The 13,010-nt window shown below is 54.3% G+C and overlaps 4 protein-coding genes across 4 annotated transcripts; 1 reads left to right on the top strand and 3 right to left on the bottom strand.

Annotated features, from left to right (window-relative positions):
- Nucleotides 1–150: 150 nt before the first annotated feature.
- W97_04937 (uncharacterized protein) lies at nucleotides 151–1,344 on the bottom strand (the record flags this gene model as incomplete). Its single annotated transcript, XM_007782825.1, has 2 exons — nucleotides 151–682; nucleotides 758–1,344. The coding sequence occupies 2 exons, from the start codon at nucleotides 1,342–1,344 to the stop codon at nucleotides 151–153; spliced, it is 1,119 nt and encodes a 372-aa protein (XP_007781015.1).
- Nucleotides 1,345–2,011: 667 nt separating this feature from the next.
- On the bottom strand, nucleotides 2,012–4,098 carry W97_04938 (uncharacterized protein; the record flags this gene model as incomplete). The annotated part of the gene is made up of 3 exons (XM_007782826.1): nucleotides 2,012–2,776; nucleotides 2,830–3,642; nucleotides 3,715–4,098. The coding sequence occupies 3 exons, from the start codon at nucleotides 4,096–4,098 to the stop codon at nucleotides 2,012–2,014; spliced, it is 1,962 nt and encodes a 653-aa protein (XP_007781016.1).
- A 2,797-nt stretch (nucleotides 4,099–6,895) lies between these two features.
- On the top strand, nucleotides 6,896–11,146 carry W97_04939 (uncharacterized protein; the record flags this gene model as incomplete). Its single annotated transcript, XM_007782827.1, has 14 exons — nucleotides 6,896–7,291; nucleotides 7,498–7,595; nucleotides 7,651–7,699; nucleotides 7,747–7,774; nucleotides 7,828–8,769; nucleotides 8,821–9,193; nucleotides 9,240–9,283; nucleotides 9,357–9,645; nucleotides 9,698–9,868; nucleotides 9,931–10,348; nucleotides 10,406–10,863; nucleotides 10,922–10,959; nucleotides 11,014–11,037; nucleotides 11,091–11,146. The coding sequence occupies 14 exons, from the start codon at nucleotides 6,896–6,898 to the stop codon at nucleotides 11,144–11,146; spliced, it is 3,384 nt and encodes a 1,127-aa protein (XP_007781017.1).
- Nucleotides 11,147–11,307: 161 nt separating this feature from the next.
- On the bottom strand, nucleotides 11,308–12,549 carry W97_04940 (uncharacterized protein; the record flags this gene model as incomplete). The annotated part of the gene is made up of 1 exon (XM_007782828.1): nucleotides 11,308–12,549. The coding sequence occupies one exon, from the start codon at nucleotides 12,547–12,549 to the stop codon at nucleotides 11,308–11,310; it is 1,242 nt and encodes a 413-aa protein (XP_007781018.1).
- Nucleotides 12,550–13,010: the final 461 nt, after the last annotated feature.

Genomic DNA, 13,010 nt, shown 5'->3' on the forward strand with positions numbered 1-13,010 from the left:
GGGGAGGCGGTGGTTGATAGCTCGATGATGAAGTGCAAGCGGGATATGCAGATACTTCTCAAACGGGAGTAAACTGATACGAGCTTACTCCAGGATACGCAATCGCCCTTGTTGATAGATATGATATCATTTTTGCGCACTGCCTCACTACTACGCATCAGCGTCCGGCATCGTACCCGCAAACAGACTCCTAATCTTCTCATTGTCATATCCAACCTCGATCGCCAACTGCAACATAACCCGACTCTTTTGTGGGTTCAGAGGCCCACTCCCAATGATCCATCCATTACTCTCACTTATCGGTGCAAAACCATCGGGGCTCCTGTGAGATGCGACCATCGGGATCCCAGTCGCATTGTACAACTCCTGCGCAGCCAGCGAGTATGCAGGCGTCAGCCCACCGGCCCCCACGCCCGCAAACACGATGCCCTCGGCACCGCTCTCGTATGAGGCATTCACTAGCGCACCGTTGGCCTGCTGGTGTGCGTAGAGAATGTCGACGTGTGGAAGGTCTGTGGCACCAGAAATATTGAAGAACGGCTTTCCTGTTGGAAGCGCGTGCTCATAGTAGAAGTAGGGTACTTGGTTGATGTAGAAGCCTAGCTGGCCTTGTTCGGTTGCGTAGAAGGTATCAGGGGCGTTGGCGTGCATTTTTGTTGTGTATAAGGCGCTGCCGATGCGACTGGATACTCATGTCAGCTAAAATAAACCATGGAGGTGTACTCAGAAATCTTCTGATCGTTACGGCGGAACTCACTCATTCAGTGAAATCATGACACCCCTTCCGCGAGCGACCTCCGATGTTGCAAGGGTGACAGCTTGCAGCAGGTTAAGCGGGCCGTCTGCGGAAAGAGCAGTTGCCGGCCGCATCGCGCCAACTATGACAACTGGTTTTGTAGAGTTGATGGTGAGGTCCAAGAACATAGCTGTCTCTTCCAGAGTGTCCGTGCCATGAGTAATCACAACGCCCGCTACGGTTTCTTTGGCCAGCTCCGCGTTGATCAATTGCGTGAGGTTGAGCAGGATGGTGCTGTTAATCCTTCCAGAATCAACATTCGAGACCTGGTAGCCATCAATGTTTGCGATGTTCAGGATTTCAGGAACGGCGTCGACAAGCTGTTGGACTCCAAGCCCGACGCTGTAGCCAATGGTTTGTGTATTCGACGTGCCTACGCTCGCGATCGTCCCTCCAGTTGAATAGATTGTGACGTTTGGCAAGCTGGCGTTTTGTGGAGTGTCGACATCTTGGCGCCGAAGGAGAGCATTCAGGTCTACTGGGGAAGCTGTAGTGAATAGAGGCAGCGCAAGCGCAAGAAGGGCAGAGAGCTGGCAGAAGCGAGACATCCTGACTCCAGGGCTAAGGGAGAGGAAGAGGAGGGAGGGAGGGAAGCAGAGATGCTGGATGCATCAAGAAAAGCGGAAAAGGCCATGCTTTTGAACCCAATAGCTGCCAGATACTGTCTCTGAAGGAATGAACTCAAATTGAAGCGTGGAAGCGAAGCCACCGGCGTTTCTGCGCGCCATGATATATCTAAATCTAGATAGCTGCAAGATCTTGGTGCTCCGGGGATGAGATTTGCAATAGCTATTACGACGGGACTTCTGCAACTCTACTCCAATGACTGAGGCTCCTCGGGCCGTCAGGAACTACGGTGGTGCGCGGTGTCGTCGTCGGAGCTGCAGGTCTGGGCCAGACAGATATGAGATACGGGAAGATAAAGAGGTTCTTGGCACCGCGGCAGAGATAACGGTAGACCTCGAACGCGGCTCACCATGCACTTCAAGCGCCTCCCACCATCTAGGACGCATCTCCAAGCCAGCATCAGTGCAGAATACGGCCGGCAGATGTACACTTCCGATTACGGGGAAAAGAAAATAAGACGGGGAGATAGGAACCGGACGGAAAATGGTACCGCCGCTCCGCCATGTCGCTGTGCTGCCCTGTCTGATAGTGACCAGGTTCACGGTATCCAGCTATTGAGGAATTAACAGTAACATACTCCAGGCGCTATTACTGTACGTATTGCTTTGTAGAACTCGTCCCGTTCGTCTCGCCCTTTTTCACCGCCGGACTCGCCTTCACAACCACCTCTCCAACAGGATCATCTTCGTGACGCAGGACCCGCCACTCACCCATACCAAGCTCCTTTGGAGCCTTCCTAACCCCTCTACCGCCTCCTCCACAAATCAGGTTCCCGGGACGATAGCTGGGATCCGCTTCCATTCTCCTCAAGACCGAGCCATGCACGACCACATCCTTCGGCATGTCCCTGACCTCGCCTTTGGGTAGCGGCCACGTGATACTCTTCCACGATCCGTCTGCCTGCAAATCCATCCGTCGGAAGGGGAGGTACTCCATGATGTTCCACGAGATCACGCTTGCGGCTGAAAGGCCGTTGTTGAACTGTAGCACGTCGTGGATCTTACCACGGGTTGCGGCTGAGTAAATAGTCCGATGGAACGGCGAGAGATCCTGGTCAGCGTCATCTCGAGCGAGTGCTTTTTCGGGATCGCAAGCAGGCTCGCCGGTTCTGCCGTACTGGGCGTCGCTTTGGCTGCGACAGGCTGGTTCAACTTCGATCGTAGGTATCGCGGGCGCCGTGGCCCTGCCCCGACTCCTGTCTGTCTCCTCGTTCGGGCAGCAATTGAGTGCTCGCATCTTCACCTCATCAAATTCCAGGCCGGCACGCCGAGCTTCGTGGACCATCCATACAAGGGGCACATGACTAAGAGCGCTGTCTTCTCCAGCCTCGAGGGGCCACCCGCCTCCTATGTCCTGAAGCCAAGCTATTAGCAGTGACTCTCTCCGGGTCTCTTGTCAAAACTCACAGCATGACAGCCGGCGAACCAGACTTCTTGTATATCCTGCTCCCCGTCTGAGTCGTCATCCTCAAGTCCAGGGGGTGGTAGTGACGTTTGGGAGACAGGTGTAACGCTGCGCCCATCAGTATTAACACCCCTTCCTACCGATAAACCACGGCTGCGTGAGCGGATCCCCGCCACCTCGGAGCGGTCGCGGAAGGTTTCCGAAAGCGGCATGAGACTGGCCCTGCGCGGCTGGTAGCGCTTCGACTCTGACCGACTGCGAGCATGGACGTTATGACGCTCCTCCATAACATGGGTATCTTCTTTCTTTCCTTTCGCATGCTGGTAATGGAAATGGTGATGGTGACGATGCTGCCTACGCTGTCTGGCTTGCTTAACCTCCGATATTAGGTCTTGTCGGAATTTTGCTCGGCGTTCGTCTATCGCGACTGCATGACGGATGACTTTGGCTGAACTGCGAGCAGTGTACGGGAACTTGCTGCGCTCCATCCACGCATTCTCGAATCTTGGAACACTATTGACGGTGTCGAATAATCCCAGGAAGCGTATGCGGTGGACGGGCCGGCTGAAGGTCTCTCTGAAGGCACACATGAACTCGAGCAACTCTTTCTTCTGAGCTTTCTCTTCTGCAGTTCTCTCCTGGCGTATCTGCCACTTCTGGAACGTCTTCCATGCGAAGAAAGCCATCTCCTCATTCCCAGCGGACAGCAGGCCGACGTGGTCCAGCATCTCCGCGAGGAATCGAGCTGTGTATGCTCCCCTGGAGAAGCCAAAGAAGTAAATATGATCGCCTGGGGAGTAGTATCGCATAAGAAACTAAAGCAAGCATTACTCCGCGTACAACGCACTACACGATGGGCGAGATTCTTGAGTACGTTCAGATCTTACCTTGTACCCTGCCATTACATGCTCGCCAAATGAAGTGCCAATAGCGGAGTCCTTCGCCTTTGCATACCAGGACCTGAATCGAGCGAACCCGGTTGTGTGCGACAACGAGTTCGTGTTGACGTAAGTACCGATACCAGGCTGATAATAATGGAATTGGCTGCCATCGCTCCGGTCCAGCATGCGATAGATCTTGAGGATGTTTGAGTCTGCATCGTTTCCGCAGAATTTGTTACCGGTCCCGTCAAAGCAGAGGACGAACCTCCTGCGCTGTCTCTGAGGCCCGGCAATTGGTCGTAGAGCTTCGAGCGGTGCAGGGCGGGGGCTGGCAACTCTCTCACTCCCCTGCCGGCTGCTGGCAGCTTCTCGTGGACCTAAACTGGACATGATCTTTTACCAACTGAAGTAGAAGACAGACGAAAAGCAAGCAGAGGGTCTCCTGATAATATCGCGAGCAAGAGAGATGGAACTGATGAATGGCAATATGGGAGAGAACTCCAAGCGGAGAAGCACTTCAGCAGTCAAGTCAAGTTCACACAGCTATTGGAAGCGCCGGGTCCGCCGCAAAGACGAGGCCAACAGCATCAATGCCCAGTTGGTGTCCCGATTAGGGTCGGCGCTCATGCAACGGATCGGACTTCATGTACTTCTGCATTGTGGGCTTATGCTGATGCCACAATGGGTCTGAGTCCAAGCCTAGTTACCCCTCCACCGCTGGAGTCCACCTTCGAGATGCCACCAGCATCCAATGGCTAAGTACAGCGGTGAAGGAGATTCCCAAACCCCAAGGGCAACCAATGGCGGTGCTAATTCGGCGGCGTTGCGATCTGCCTGCAATGGTCGACCAGCGGCGTAGCCCACTCGAGATGTGTAACAGCTCGAAACAAAGGCAATCGCGGTAACACGTCTGGTTGAGAGCTGCGTCGGGAAGAGAACTGCTGCACCTGCATGCTAGTTGAATATGAGCAACAACTCAGGTGCGTTAGCGGTTAAACAAAGAGGTGTCATCTCATGCATTGCTTGTTACACAGTCTTGTCAACGCTGTGACCAGCCAATACAGCGCCCAATGGCCATGGCCATTCGAAGTGTCTGTTGCCGCATGGAAAGCTACTCGTGGCCCTAGAGCTGGATAGCCTAAGCGCATAGTCCATAGATCAAAGAGGCTTTAGGTGACTGGTGCAGTAAAGAGTTAAATTGCTGAACATCTTTTGCTTTCTATCACATGAAATCGTCTAGCTGCCCTAAGATTGACAAGATCAGGAGGCCAGTTCGTTCGTGAAACCGGTGTTAAACAAGCTGGGCATAGCTGCGGCAACGGACTTCTCGGGTGGCCCTTGGCTTGCGGAGAGGACGCGAGTCGATGTTGGAGGGATCGATAACCCAAGTGGGTGCAAGTCTTCAGCTGGCCCGAAGTGCGCCACGAGCCTAACATGGCTCCCTCCCGAGCCGCTCCGAACCCAAACCCGGGAGAAATGAGAGACTATCGCCAACCTGGCCCGGATGGCGGCAAGTCTAGCGACCCTGCTCGTACACGGATCACGAGATGATTGGTGAGTTGGTTCTCTGGCCGAAGATGCACAATCCGAGCTGTTCCCACCAGGCCTGTTCCGAATTCTTCGGTACACTGCTGCGGCAGCAGGGTCTTTCGATGAGAGATCGGTTCCTCCCGCGGTGCACGGTCAATGCCAAGAAAAGGTAAACTCTACAACGATCGTACCCAGCTCAACCTCATCTTACCTCTTTGAGCACTACAGTATGCGGGACTATCTCGTCCGATCAACACCGGATAGACTAAGTGAACCCTGTCTTACTGCGCTTGTTGCAACGCCTGCGCCATGACGTGCTCAGGCATCGGGAATGGTCGAAGGCCGATTTTACCTCCAAACCGCTTGCGTCAACTTTCGGCATTCAGGAGTGCCTTTCTCAGATTGGTGTCGGCGAGCATTGTGGCTGTCCTAAGCCTTGGCTGCATTGACGGCAGCGTATGACTGGCATGAGCCTTTCAGCCGTTGAAGCCGATTTGGTACAGCGCCAACCACGAGTGGATGGACCCTTCAGGTGGCATCGACCAATGAGGGCTATATCCACAAACCCACTCCTTCCATGGTGAATAAATGTCGTGTGTTAGGTAGGTTTTGACAGGGAAGCCCTGGGCATGCTACGGTCGTGCGGAGTTGATACACTCGCTCAGCCGCCATTTTCCAGCTTCGATGACTTGCAGCGTTCTAATCTTAATAATCTAGCACAGTCTTGGTGGGATATGTACATCCGAGTAGCTCATGCACTCAAGCCATCAAATCAATAGTCATGGTGTGCGGGGCGCTGCACGCTGCACTTCTTCTGCACAGTCCTTCAATCAGTCCGATACCGAAATACCACCAATGATTGGCGGCCACATCGGGCAGGAAGAAAACCTCACCGCGCAGAGCTATCCAACGCTCTTCCACCGTCAACTTCACAAGGTAATCCACGATCACCCGCTGCAATTACTCTCAGATGTGAGTGGAACAACGACATACCTTAGGTTAGCTATTTAGACGCTTTTGTGGAGCATTATGGTGATTGTAGATGGGGTTTTATTGTTGATACAGTCCTGAAGTTCTATAGTCGCGGTGAGGCTTTTTTCCCGCTCGACGTGGCAGTTGTGCTGACCGTTGACAGCATCAAGTGACAAGCGCCACTGCTGCGTTGCAACAGCTGTGTTATGGCGATCATCGGAGCGATTTGGCCTGGATAGGCATCCAAGACAACCACTACCGCGGACCCTGGTGGGTAGTACACTGCCGTCCGTCTCCTGTATCCGCTTCACCATTCGATTCTGGATAGCGCCAGTGCACTCCGTGCCAGCCACATGTTACATAGGAAGACGCCCCAGATCCGATTAGTCCAGCATGCAGGGTCCGCTCAGCTCGTACACGGGTCAGCTCGTGCATCCACTTGGTCCATTGTTTACGTTCTGCATCGACATGCTTTTACCTTGACTCGAATCGCCAATTGAACCCTCCTGGCGGTGCACTGCGGGGAAAACACTCTTGCTCCTCGGTCGAAGGTCCGTGATTAGCCGCCGACGGCGTTCCTATACCTTCAGGACTGTTATCGAGCTGAAAAGTCTCCTACTTGACCTCGTTGTCTTCTACTACGCCCATCGTTGCATCCCCCCATTTGGCCGGCACGCTTAACAATATGCTCCGAAGGCTCTCATCTCAGTTCCGCAAAGACAAGAACAAAGGGAAGGGCCAGCCAAACGGCTTTACTCCAGACGAGAAGAAGGAACGACGGAGCTCAAAGCACCTGGTCAACGGCGAAACGCATAAGGAGGAACCGGATCAGAATGCAACGCGTCAAGACGTCAGCGACACGTTCGAGCAGTTTGCGCAGCTAATTCACGCTTCTCAACGACCACTGCCTACACAATCCGGCAATGGCACCTACATTGATACAGAGGTGCCGAGTGGAATGTTCGCCGATCTTCGAACCCTGGGCTTCAAGGACGTGAAGACCTTGAAGGATGTTATGACCACCAAGGCCGCTGGCGAGCTTGCGGACGACAAGACGTATCTCATGGAGCGTGTTATCCAGGTAATGCTGAACAGATCTCTTACGTTAGTGCCCGGGCGGCTTGGATGGCAGTATACAGCGGTGTAATCTTCTTCTTCGTATTAAGCACGCGTTCTTCCGTATTTCGGTCAGCTGCATTGCAGCAGCTGTGATCTTGCTATGTCTATGCATCTTCAATACGTAGGTGTAAAGAACAGTCCGGTACGTTACTGACAACACTCCTCCAGCTCGTCAGTGATTTGCCCGCGCTCTCGAAGAATCGAGTGGATCTCACGAATGCCTTCATTGATGAACTGTGGGATTCTTTACAACACCCACCGCTCTCGTACGTGTTACTGTCCTTCGCCTTGAGTAAGGGCGATACTTACGTTTGTTTGTAGGTATCTGGGTGATCAATTCAAATACAGATCGGCTGATGGGTCGTACAATGTAAGGCGCTTCCTTCGGACCCAAGCCGCAGCTGCTGATTATCATAGAACATCATGTATCCCCACCTTGGTGCCGGTAGGTCCGAGCAATCCAGTTGCCATGTGCATTATCACTGACAGGCACTCTAGCAAATACCCCATATGCACGAAGCGTGCAGCCTATCACGATCCAGCCCGGCGCGCTGCCCGATCCTGGCCTCATCTTTGACAGCCTCTTCGCGCGGAATACATACACGAAGCATCCCAACAACGTCTCCAGCATTCTCTTCTACTGGGCGTCGCTGATTATTCACGATTTGTTTCAAACGGACCACCGGGATATCTCAAACTCGCAAACATCCTCGTATCTCGACTTGTCTCCCCTCTACGGCGATAACCAAGACGATCAGGACCAAATCAGAACGTTCGAGCATGGCAGACTGAAGCCGGATTGCTTTGCCGAACAGCGCTTGTTGGGGTTTCCCCCAGGCTGCGGTGTGCTTCTCATCATGTTCAATAGATTCCACAACTACGTGGTCGAGCAACTAGCAGTCATCAACGAGGGCGGCCGCTTCACGAAACCCAGCGACAACCTCTCTGGGGAGAGAGCGCAGAGCGCGTGGAAGAAATACGACAACGACTTGTTCCAGACGGGCCGTTTGATCACTTGCGGCTTGTACATGAACATCACGCTACTCGACTACCTGCGTACCATCGTCAATTTGAACAGAAGCAACACCACCTGGACGCTGGACCCGCGAGTGGACATGGACAAAGTCTTCGGCCAGGATGGCACTCCTCGTGGTATCGGCAACCAAGTCTCAGCTGAATTTAACCTCGTCTACAGATGGCACTCGGCGACTAGCTTGAAGGATGAGCAATGGACAGAAAACATGTATCTGCAGATGTTTGGAAAGAGGGCTGCTGATGTGCCTATGCATGAGCTGGTGGCAGGCCTTGGGAAGTGGTACGCCGGGCTTGACAAAGATCCCGCCAAGCGCCCGTTTGCAAATCTGCAGCGAGACGGTCATGGAAAGTATGACGATGGAGACCTTGTCAAGATCATTACAGAAGGCATTGAGGATTGCGCAGGTGAGCAAGCCATTTAAAGAATCATGTCGGCAGTTTCTGACGGTCAGCCAGGCTCTTTCGGCGCCAACAATGTTCCCAAAGCCCTCCGCGCTGTTGAGATCATGGGCATGATGCAGGCGCGCAAATGGGGCTTGGGGACGCTCAACGAGTTCAGGAAATTCTTCAAGCTGAAGCCGCATGACTCGTTCGAAAGCATAAACTCCGATCCCAAGGTGGCTGAGCAGCTCCGCCATCTCTATGAACATCCCGACCTCGTTGAGATGTACCCCGGCATCGTCTGCGAGGAAGCGAAGACGCCGATGGTTCCAGGAGTCGGAATAGCCCCCACATTTACCATTTCTAGGGCAATCCTCTCTGACGCCGTTTGCCTCGTCCGCGGTGATAGGTTCTACACCATCGACTACCATGCGAAGAATCTCACCAAGTACGTGCATTCGGATGCTCGCTGAACCAATGCTGACTTCGTCTAGCTGGGGCTACAACGAAGTGCAGTATGACTTGAACGTCGAGCAAGGTTAGTAAAGCAGACCTTTCCTCGTCACAACGAGACACCATGCAACTCCGTTAACCCACAACTCTATACCCAGGTTGCGTCTTCTATAAGCTGTTTTTGCGGGCATTCCCCAACCACTTCCAGCCAAACTCCGTGTACGCGCACTACCCGATGACCATACCGCTTGAAAACCGAAAAATTCTACGGGATCTAGGGAGGGAGAATCACTACTCATGGGACCGTCCAGCTTTCATCCCGCCGCGTGTCAATCTCACTACCTACATTGGAGCAAAAACGATCCTTGACCGACAGGATATCTTCAAGGTTACTTGGGGGAAAACGCTCGAGGAGCTGATGGGCAAGGGTGGAGCCAACTTCATGCTGTGAGTCCTAGAGTCGTCAAGCGAGTGAAGCAGGTCTGACAGACGAATGTAGCTCCGGCGACACCTCCCTGCATGCGAAGCAGCGGCAAACCATGGCCAAATCTCTGTATAGAGAGAACTGGCATAAGCACATCAAGCAATTCTACGAGTACATCACGTTGAAGCTTCTGCACGAGAAGTCATTCCAGATCGCCGGCGTGAACCATGTCGACATCACCAGAGAGTAAGTGGGACGGAAAACCAGCTGGAAATCAACCCTGCACAAGTGTGACTGACTATGCGCAGCGTTGGTAACCTCGCACATGTACACTTTGCCGCCAACGTGTTCTCGCTGCCGCTCAAGTCGAAAGCGACGCCACGTGGAATTTTTACAGAGCACGAGCTCTATATGGCTCTGGCAGTCATCTTCGTCTGCATCTTCTTCGATCTAGATCCTGCGAAGTCATTCCCGCTTCACAGGGCCGCCGCAAAGATCTCAAGCGTTCTCGGCAAGTTGATCGAGGCGAATGTCAAGTCAGTCTACATGACCGGCGGCTGGATCTCCGGCATTGCGGATAGCTTCCACGACAACGAAGATTATCTGACCGACTACGGCGTCCACATGGTGCGCCGCCTCCTAGACAGCGGCTTGAGCGTTGAAGAAACGGCGTGGTCACAGGTCTTCCCCACAGCGACCGCGATGGTACCTAACCAGGCTCAAGTGGTAGGCTCTGAGTGGTGCTCCTTAGACCCCGGTGTGTTGAAGCTGACGTTGTGACAGTTCACCCAAGCGCTCGACTTCTATCTATCGCCTCGGGGACAGAGATTCCTTCCTGAAATCAACAGACTTGCCAAGCTCGATACGCCCGAAGCCGACGACAAGATTCTGCATTACTGCATGGAAGGTATTCGGCTCAACGGCACGTTTGGCTCCTATAGGGAAGCGACGGGCTCGGCGACCGTTGACGATGGTGGTCGGCTCGTACACGTCAAGCCGGGCGACAAGGTCTTTGTGTCGTTCGTTGGCGCGGCCAAGGACCCGATCATGTTCCCCGACCCGGAGGAAGTCAAGGTCAACCGGCCTTTGGAGAACTACATCCACTATGGCGTGGGCCCGCACGCTTGTCTGGGCCGGGATGCGAGCCGTGTCGCGCTGACTGCAATGTTGAAAGTTGTGGGGAGATTGGACAACTTGAGAAGGGCGCCCGGCCCGAAGGGAGAGCTGAAGAAAATCCCTAGGTAAGCGAAGTCTGGCTCAATGAAAAGCGAGGTTTGAGTGTTGACTTAGTCATAATAGACAAGGCGGCTTCTATGTCTACATGCGCGAGGATCACGGTAAGTTCATTGAAAACAGCATTTTGTTGCAGTTCTCGGCTAATGTCTTCTTAGGATCCTATTTCCCTTTCCCCACGAGTAAGTCAAGCAAGCTAAGGCGGAATCGTATCGTTGATGCTAACGCTGCGCAGCCATGCAGATCAACTGGGACGGTGCACTGCCACTGCTGCCAACTCGGCGGAATTAACGGTCTCCAACTGAAATTGAAAGGATGAGGATACCGAGATACCCGGATTGCACAGCGGATGACAGTTCTGATGTAGTTGGCATGAATAATCGTAATCGTTGCTTATGTTGCTCTAGATAGTTTATGTAGCGATGCAATTGCAAGAGAATGCTTTCCGCCCCCTACTCCCAGGAAACATCTCCGAGCGGCATCCCCATCCCACCCTTCCCCCCGTCATTCTTCCCCTTAAGCCCCTCCAAGAACCCCAAAATCTCCTCCAACACCCTCTCCGGCTGCTCCTGCTGCGGCCAATGTCCCACGCCCTCGATAATCTTCACCCCCCTAAAATCCGGACAGCTATCCGGAAACCCCTCCAGCGCGCCGGGCTGCTGATAATTCCCCCAATCCTTCGCCCCCGAGATAAACACCGTCGGCACCTCGATCTTCTTTCCCGCAAACAGATCCAGATCCCGCATCTTGGCTGGATCGGTCTGGCTCCGGTACCAGTTCAAGCCGCCTTGGAAGCCTGTGCGCCCCCACTCCTGGACGTATATGTCGAGGTTCTCGTCGGGGAGCCAGCGCTTCGTCAGGCTGGCGTCTTCGTTCTTCATGTTGGAGGCCACGACGGCGGGCATGCTGCTTTGTAGCGGCATGATGTAGTACTCGGGCATCTTGGCCAGCTCCTCAGCGCTCCACGCTTCGAGCGCGTGCGGCGTGTTGCCCGCCCAGTCGGCGGACTTGAGGTGGATGTAGCCGCGCAGGAACTCCTTCAGGCCTTGGTCTGGGCGTGCCCAGTCGGAAGCGGCGGGGGCGGTGCTGTTGTACCATTTGTAGTGCTTGCGGGGGTTCGGTAGGGTTGCCAGCTCCTCGTGGATGTCGGGTTTGTCGGGGCCTGAGGCCGCTGCTTCTTCTGGAGCGCTGTGCGCGGTGTCGAAGGGTAAGGCGGGTGGCGGCTTGAACGGATGCGACATCAGCACCAGCGCGCGGAACATGTCTGGCCGCATCAGCGCGCACATGGAGGCCGAGACGGCGCCGAAGTCGTGGCCGATGATGCAGTGGACGCGGTTGTGGCCCAGCGCGTTGACCAGGATGACGATGTCGCGGACGAGATTCGTCATGGTGAACTGGCTTAGGTCGACCTCGGCGTAGGGGGAGGTGTCCCAGCCAGTGGTGCGGCCGTAGCCGCGCTGGTCGAGGGCCACGACGTAGTAGCCCGCGCCTGCTAGGCCGGGCATAATTTTTCGCCAGGAGTAGGCCAGCTCGGGGAAGCCGTGGCACAGGATGATGAGAGGTTTGGAGCGGGAGGAATCGTAGCCGGCTTCGAGGATGTGGAAGGAGAGGCCGGCGGCGGGACAGGAGACCTGGTTCTCAGTGATGCCCTCGGGCAGGGGCAAAGGGGGTAGGGATTGGTTATCTGAAGCCATCTTGCAAGTTCTAGAGAACTCTGGATTGACGTTGGCTTATACAGGGGATGGTCTGTATGTAGATCACGTGTCGGCGGGAAGCGGACTAGGACGCGCGATGAATCGCTTGACGAGAAGGAAAGTTTATATGACTCAAGGAAACCGCCTGGGACGAAGCGCTCAGTGTCTTGCTATCCGGCACTTGCAAAACGGCAAGGCGTAAGATGCTCGCGGGGAAGGAATATAGAACTTGCTACACTGTCCCTGAGACTGGCCAAGAGGTCCTCGCAACTGGCTAGGAATAATGGAGGCAATTGAGGAAGCTCTTCCTGCCCATGAGGAAGTGGAGAAGTGTCTTTAAGACATCTCGGGCCCATCTAGACCACGAGAATGTACGTATACAGTATGATACGGGCAGTCAAGCGGAGCGGAAGCGGCACCCTCGGCTACATCCGGAGTGGAGATGTTGGAGGGGCTGCCGC

The sequence above is a fragment of the Coniosporium apollinis genome (assembly GCF_000281105.1).
Source record: "Coniosporium apollinis CBS 100218 chromosome Unknown supercont1.22, whole genome shotgun sequence".
In the NCBI taxonomy this organism is placed as follows: Eukaryota; Fungi; Ascomycota; class Dothideomycetes; genus Coniosporium; species Coniosporium apollinis.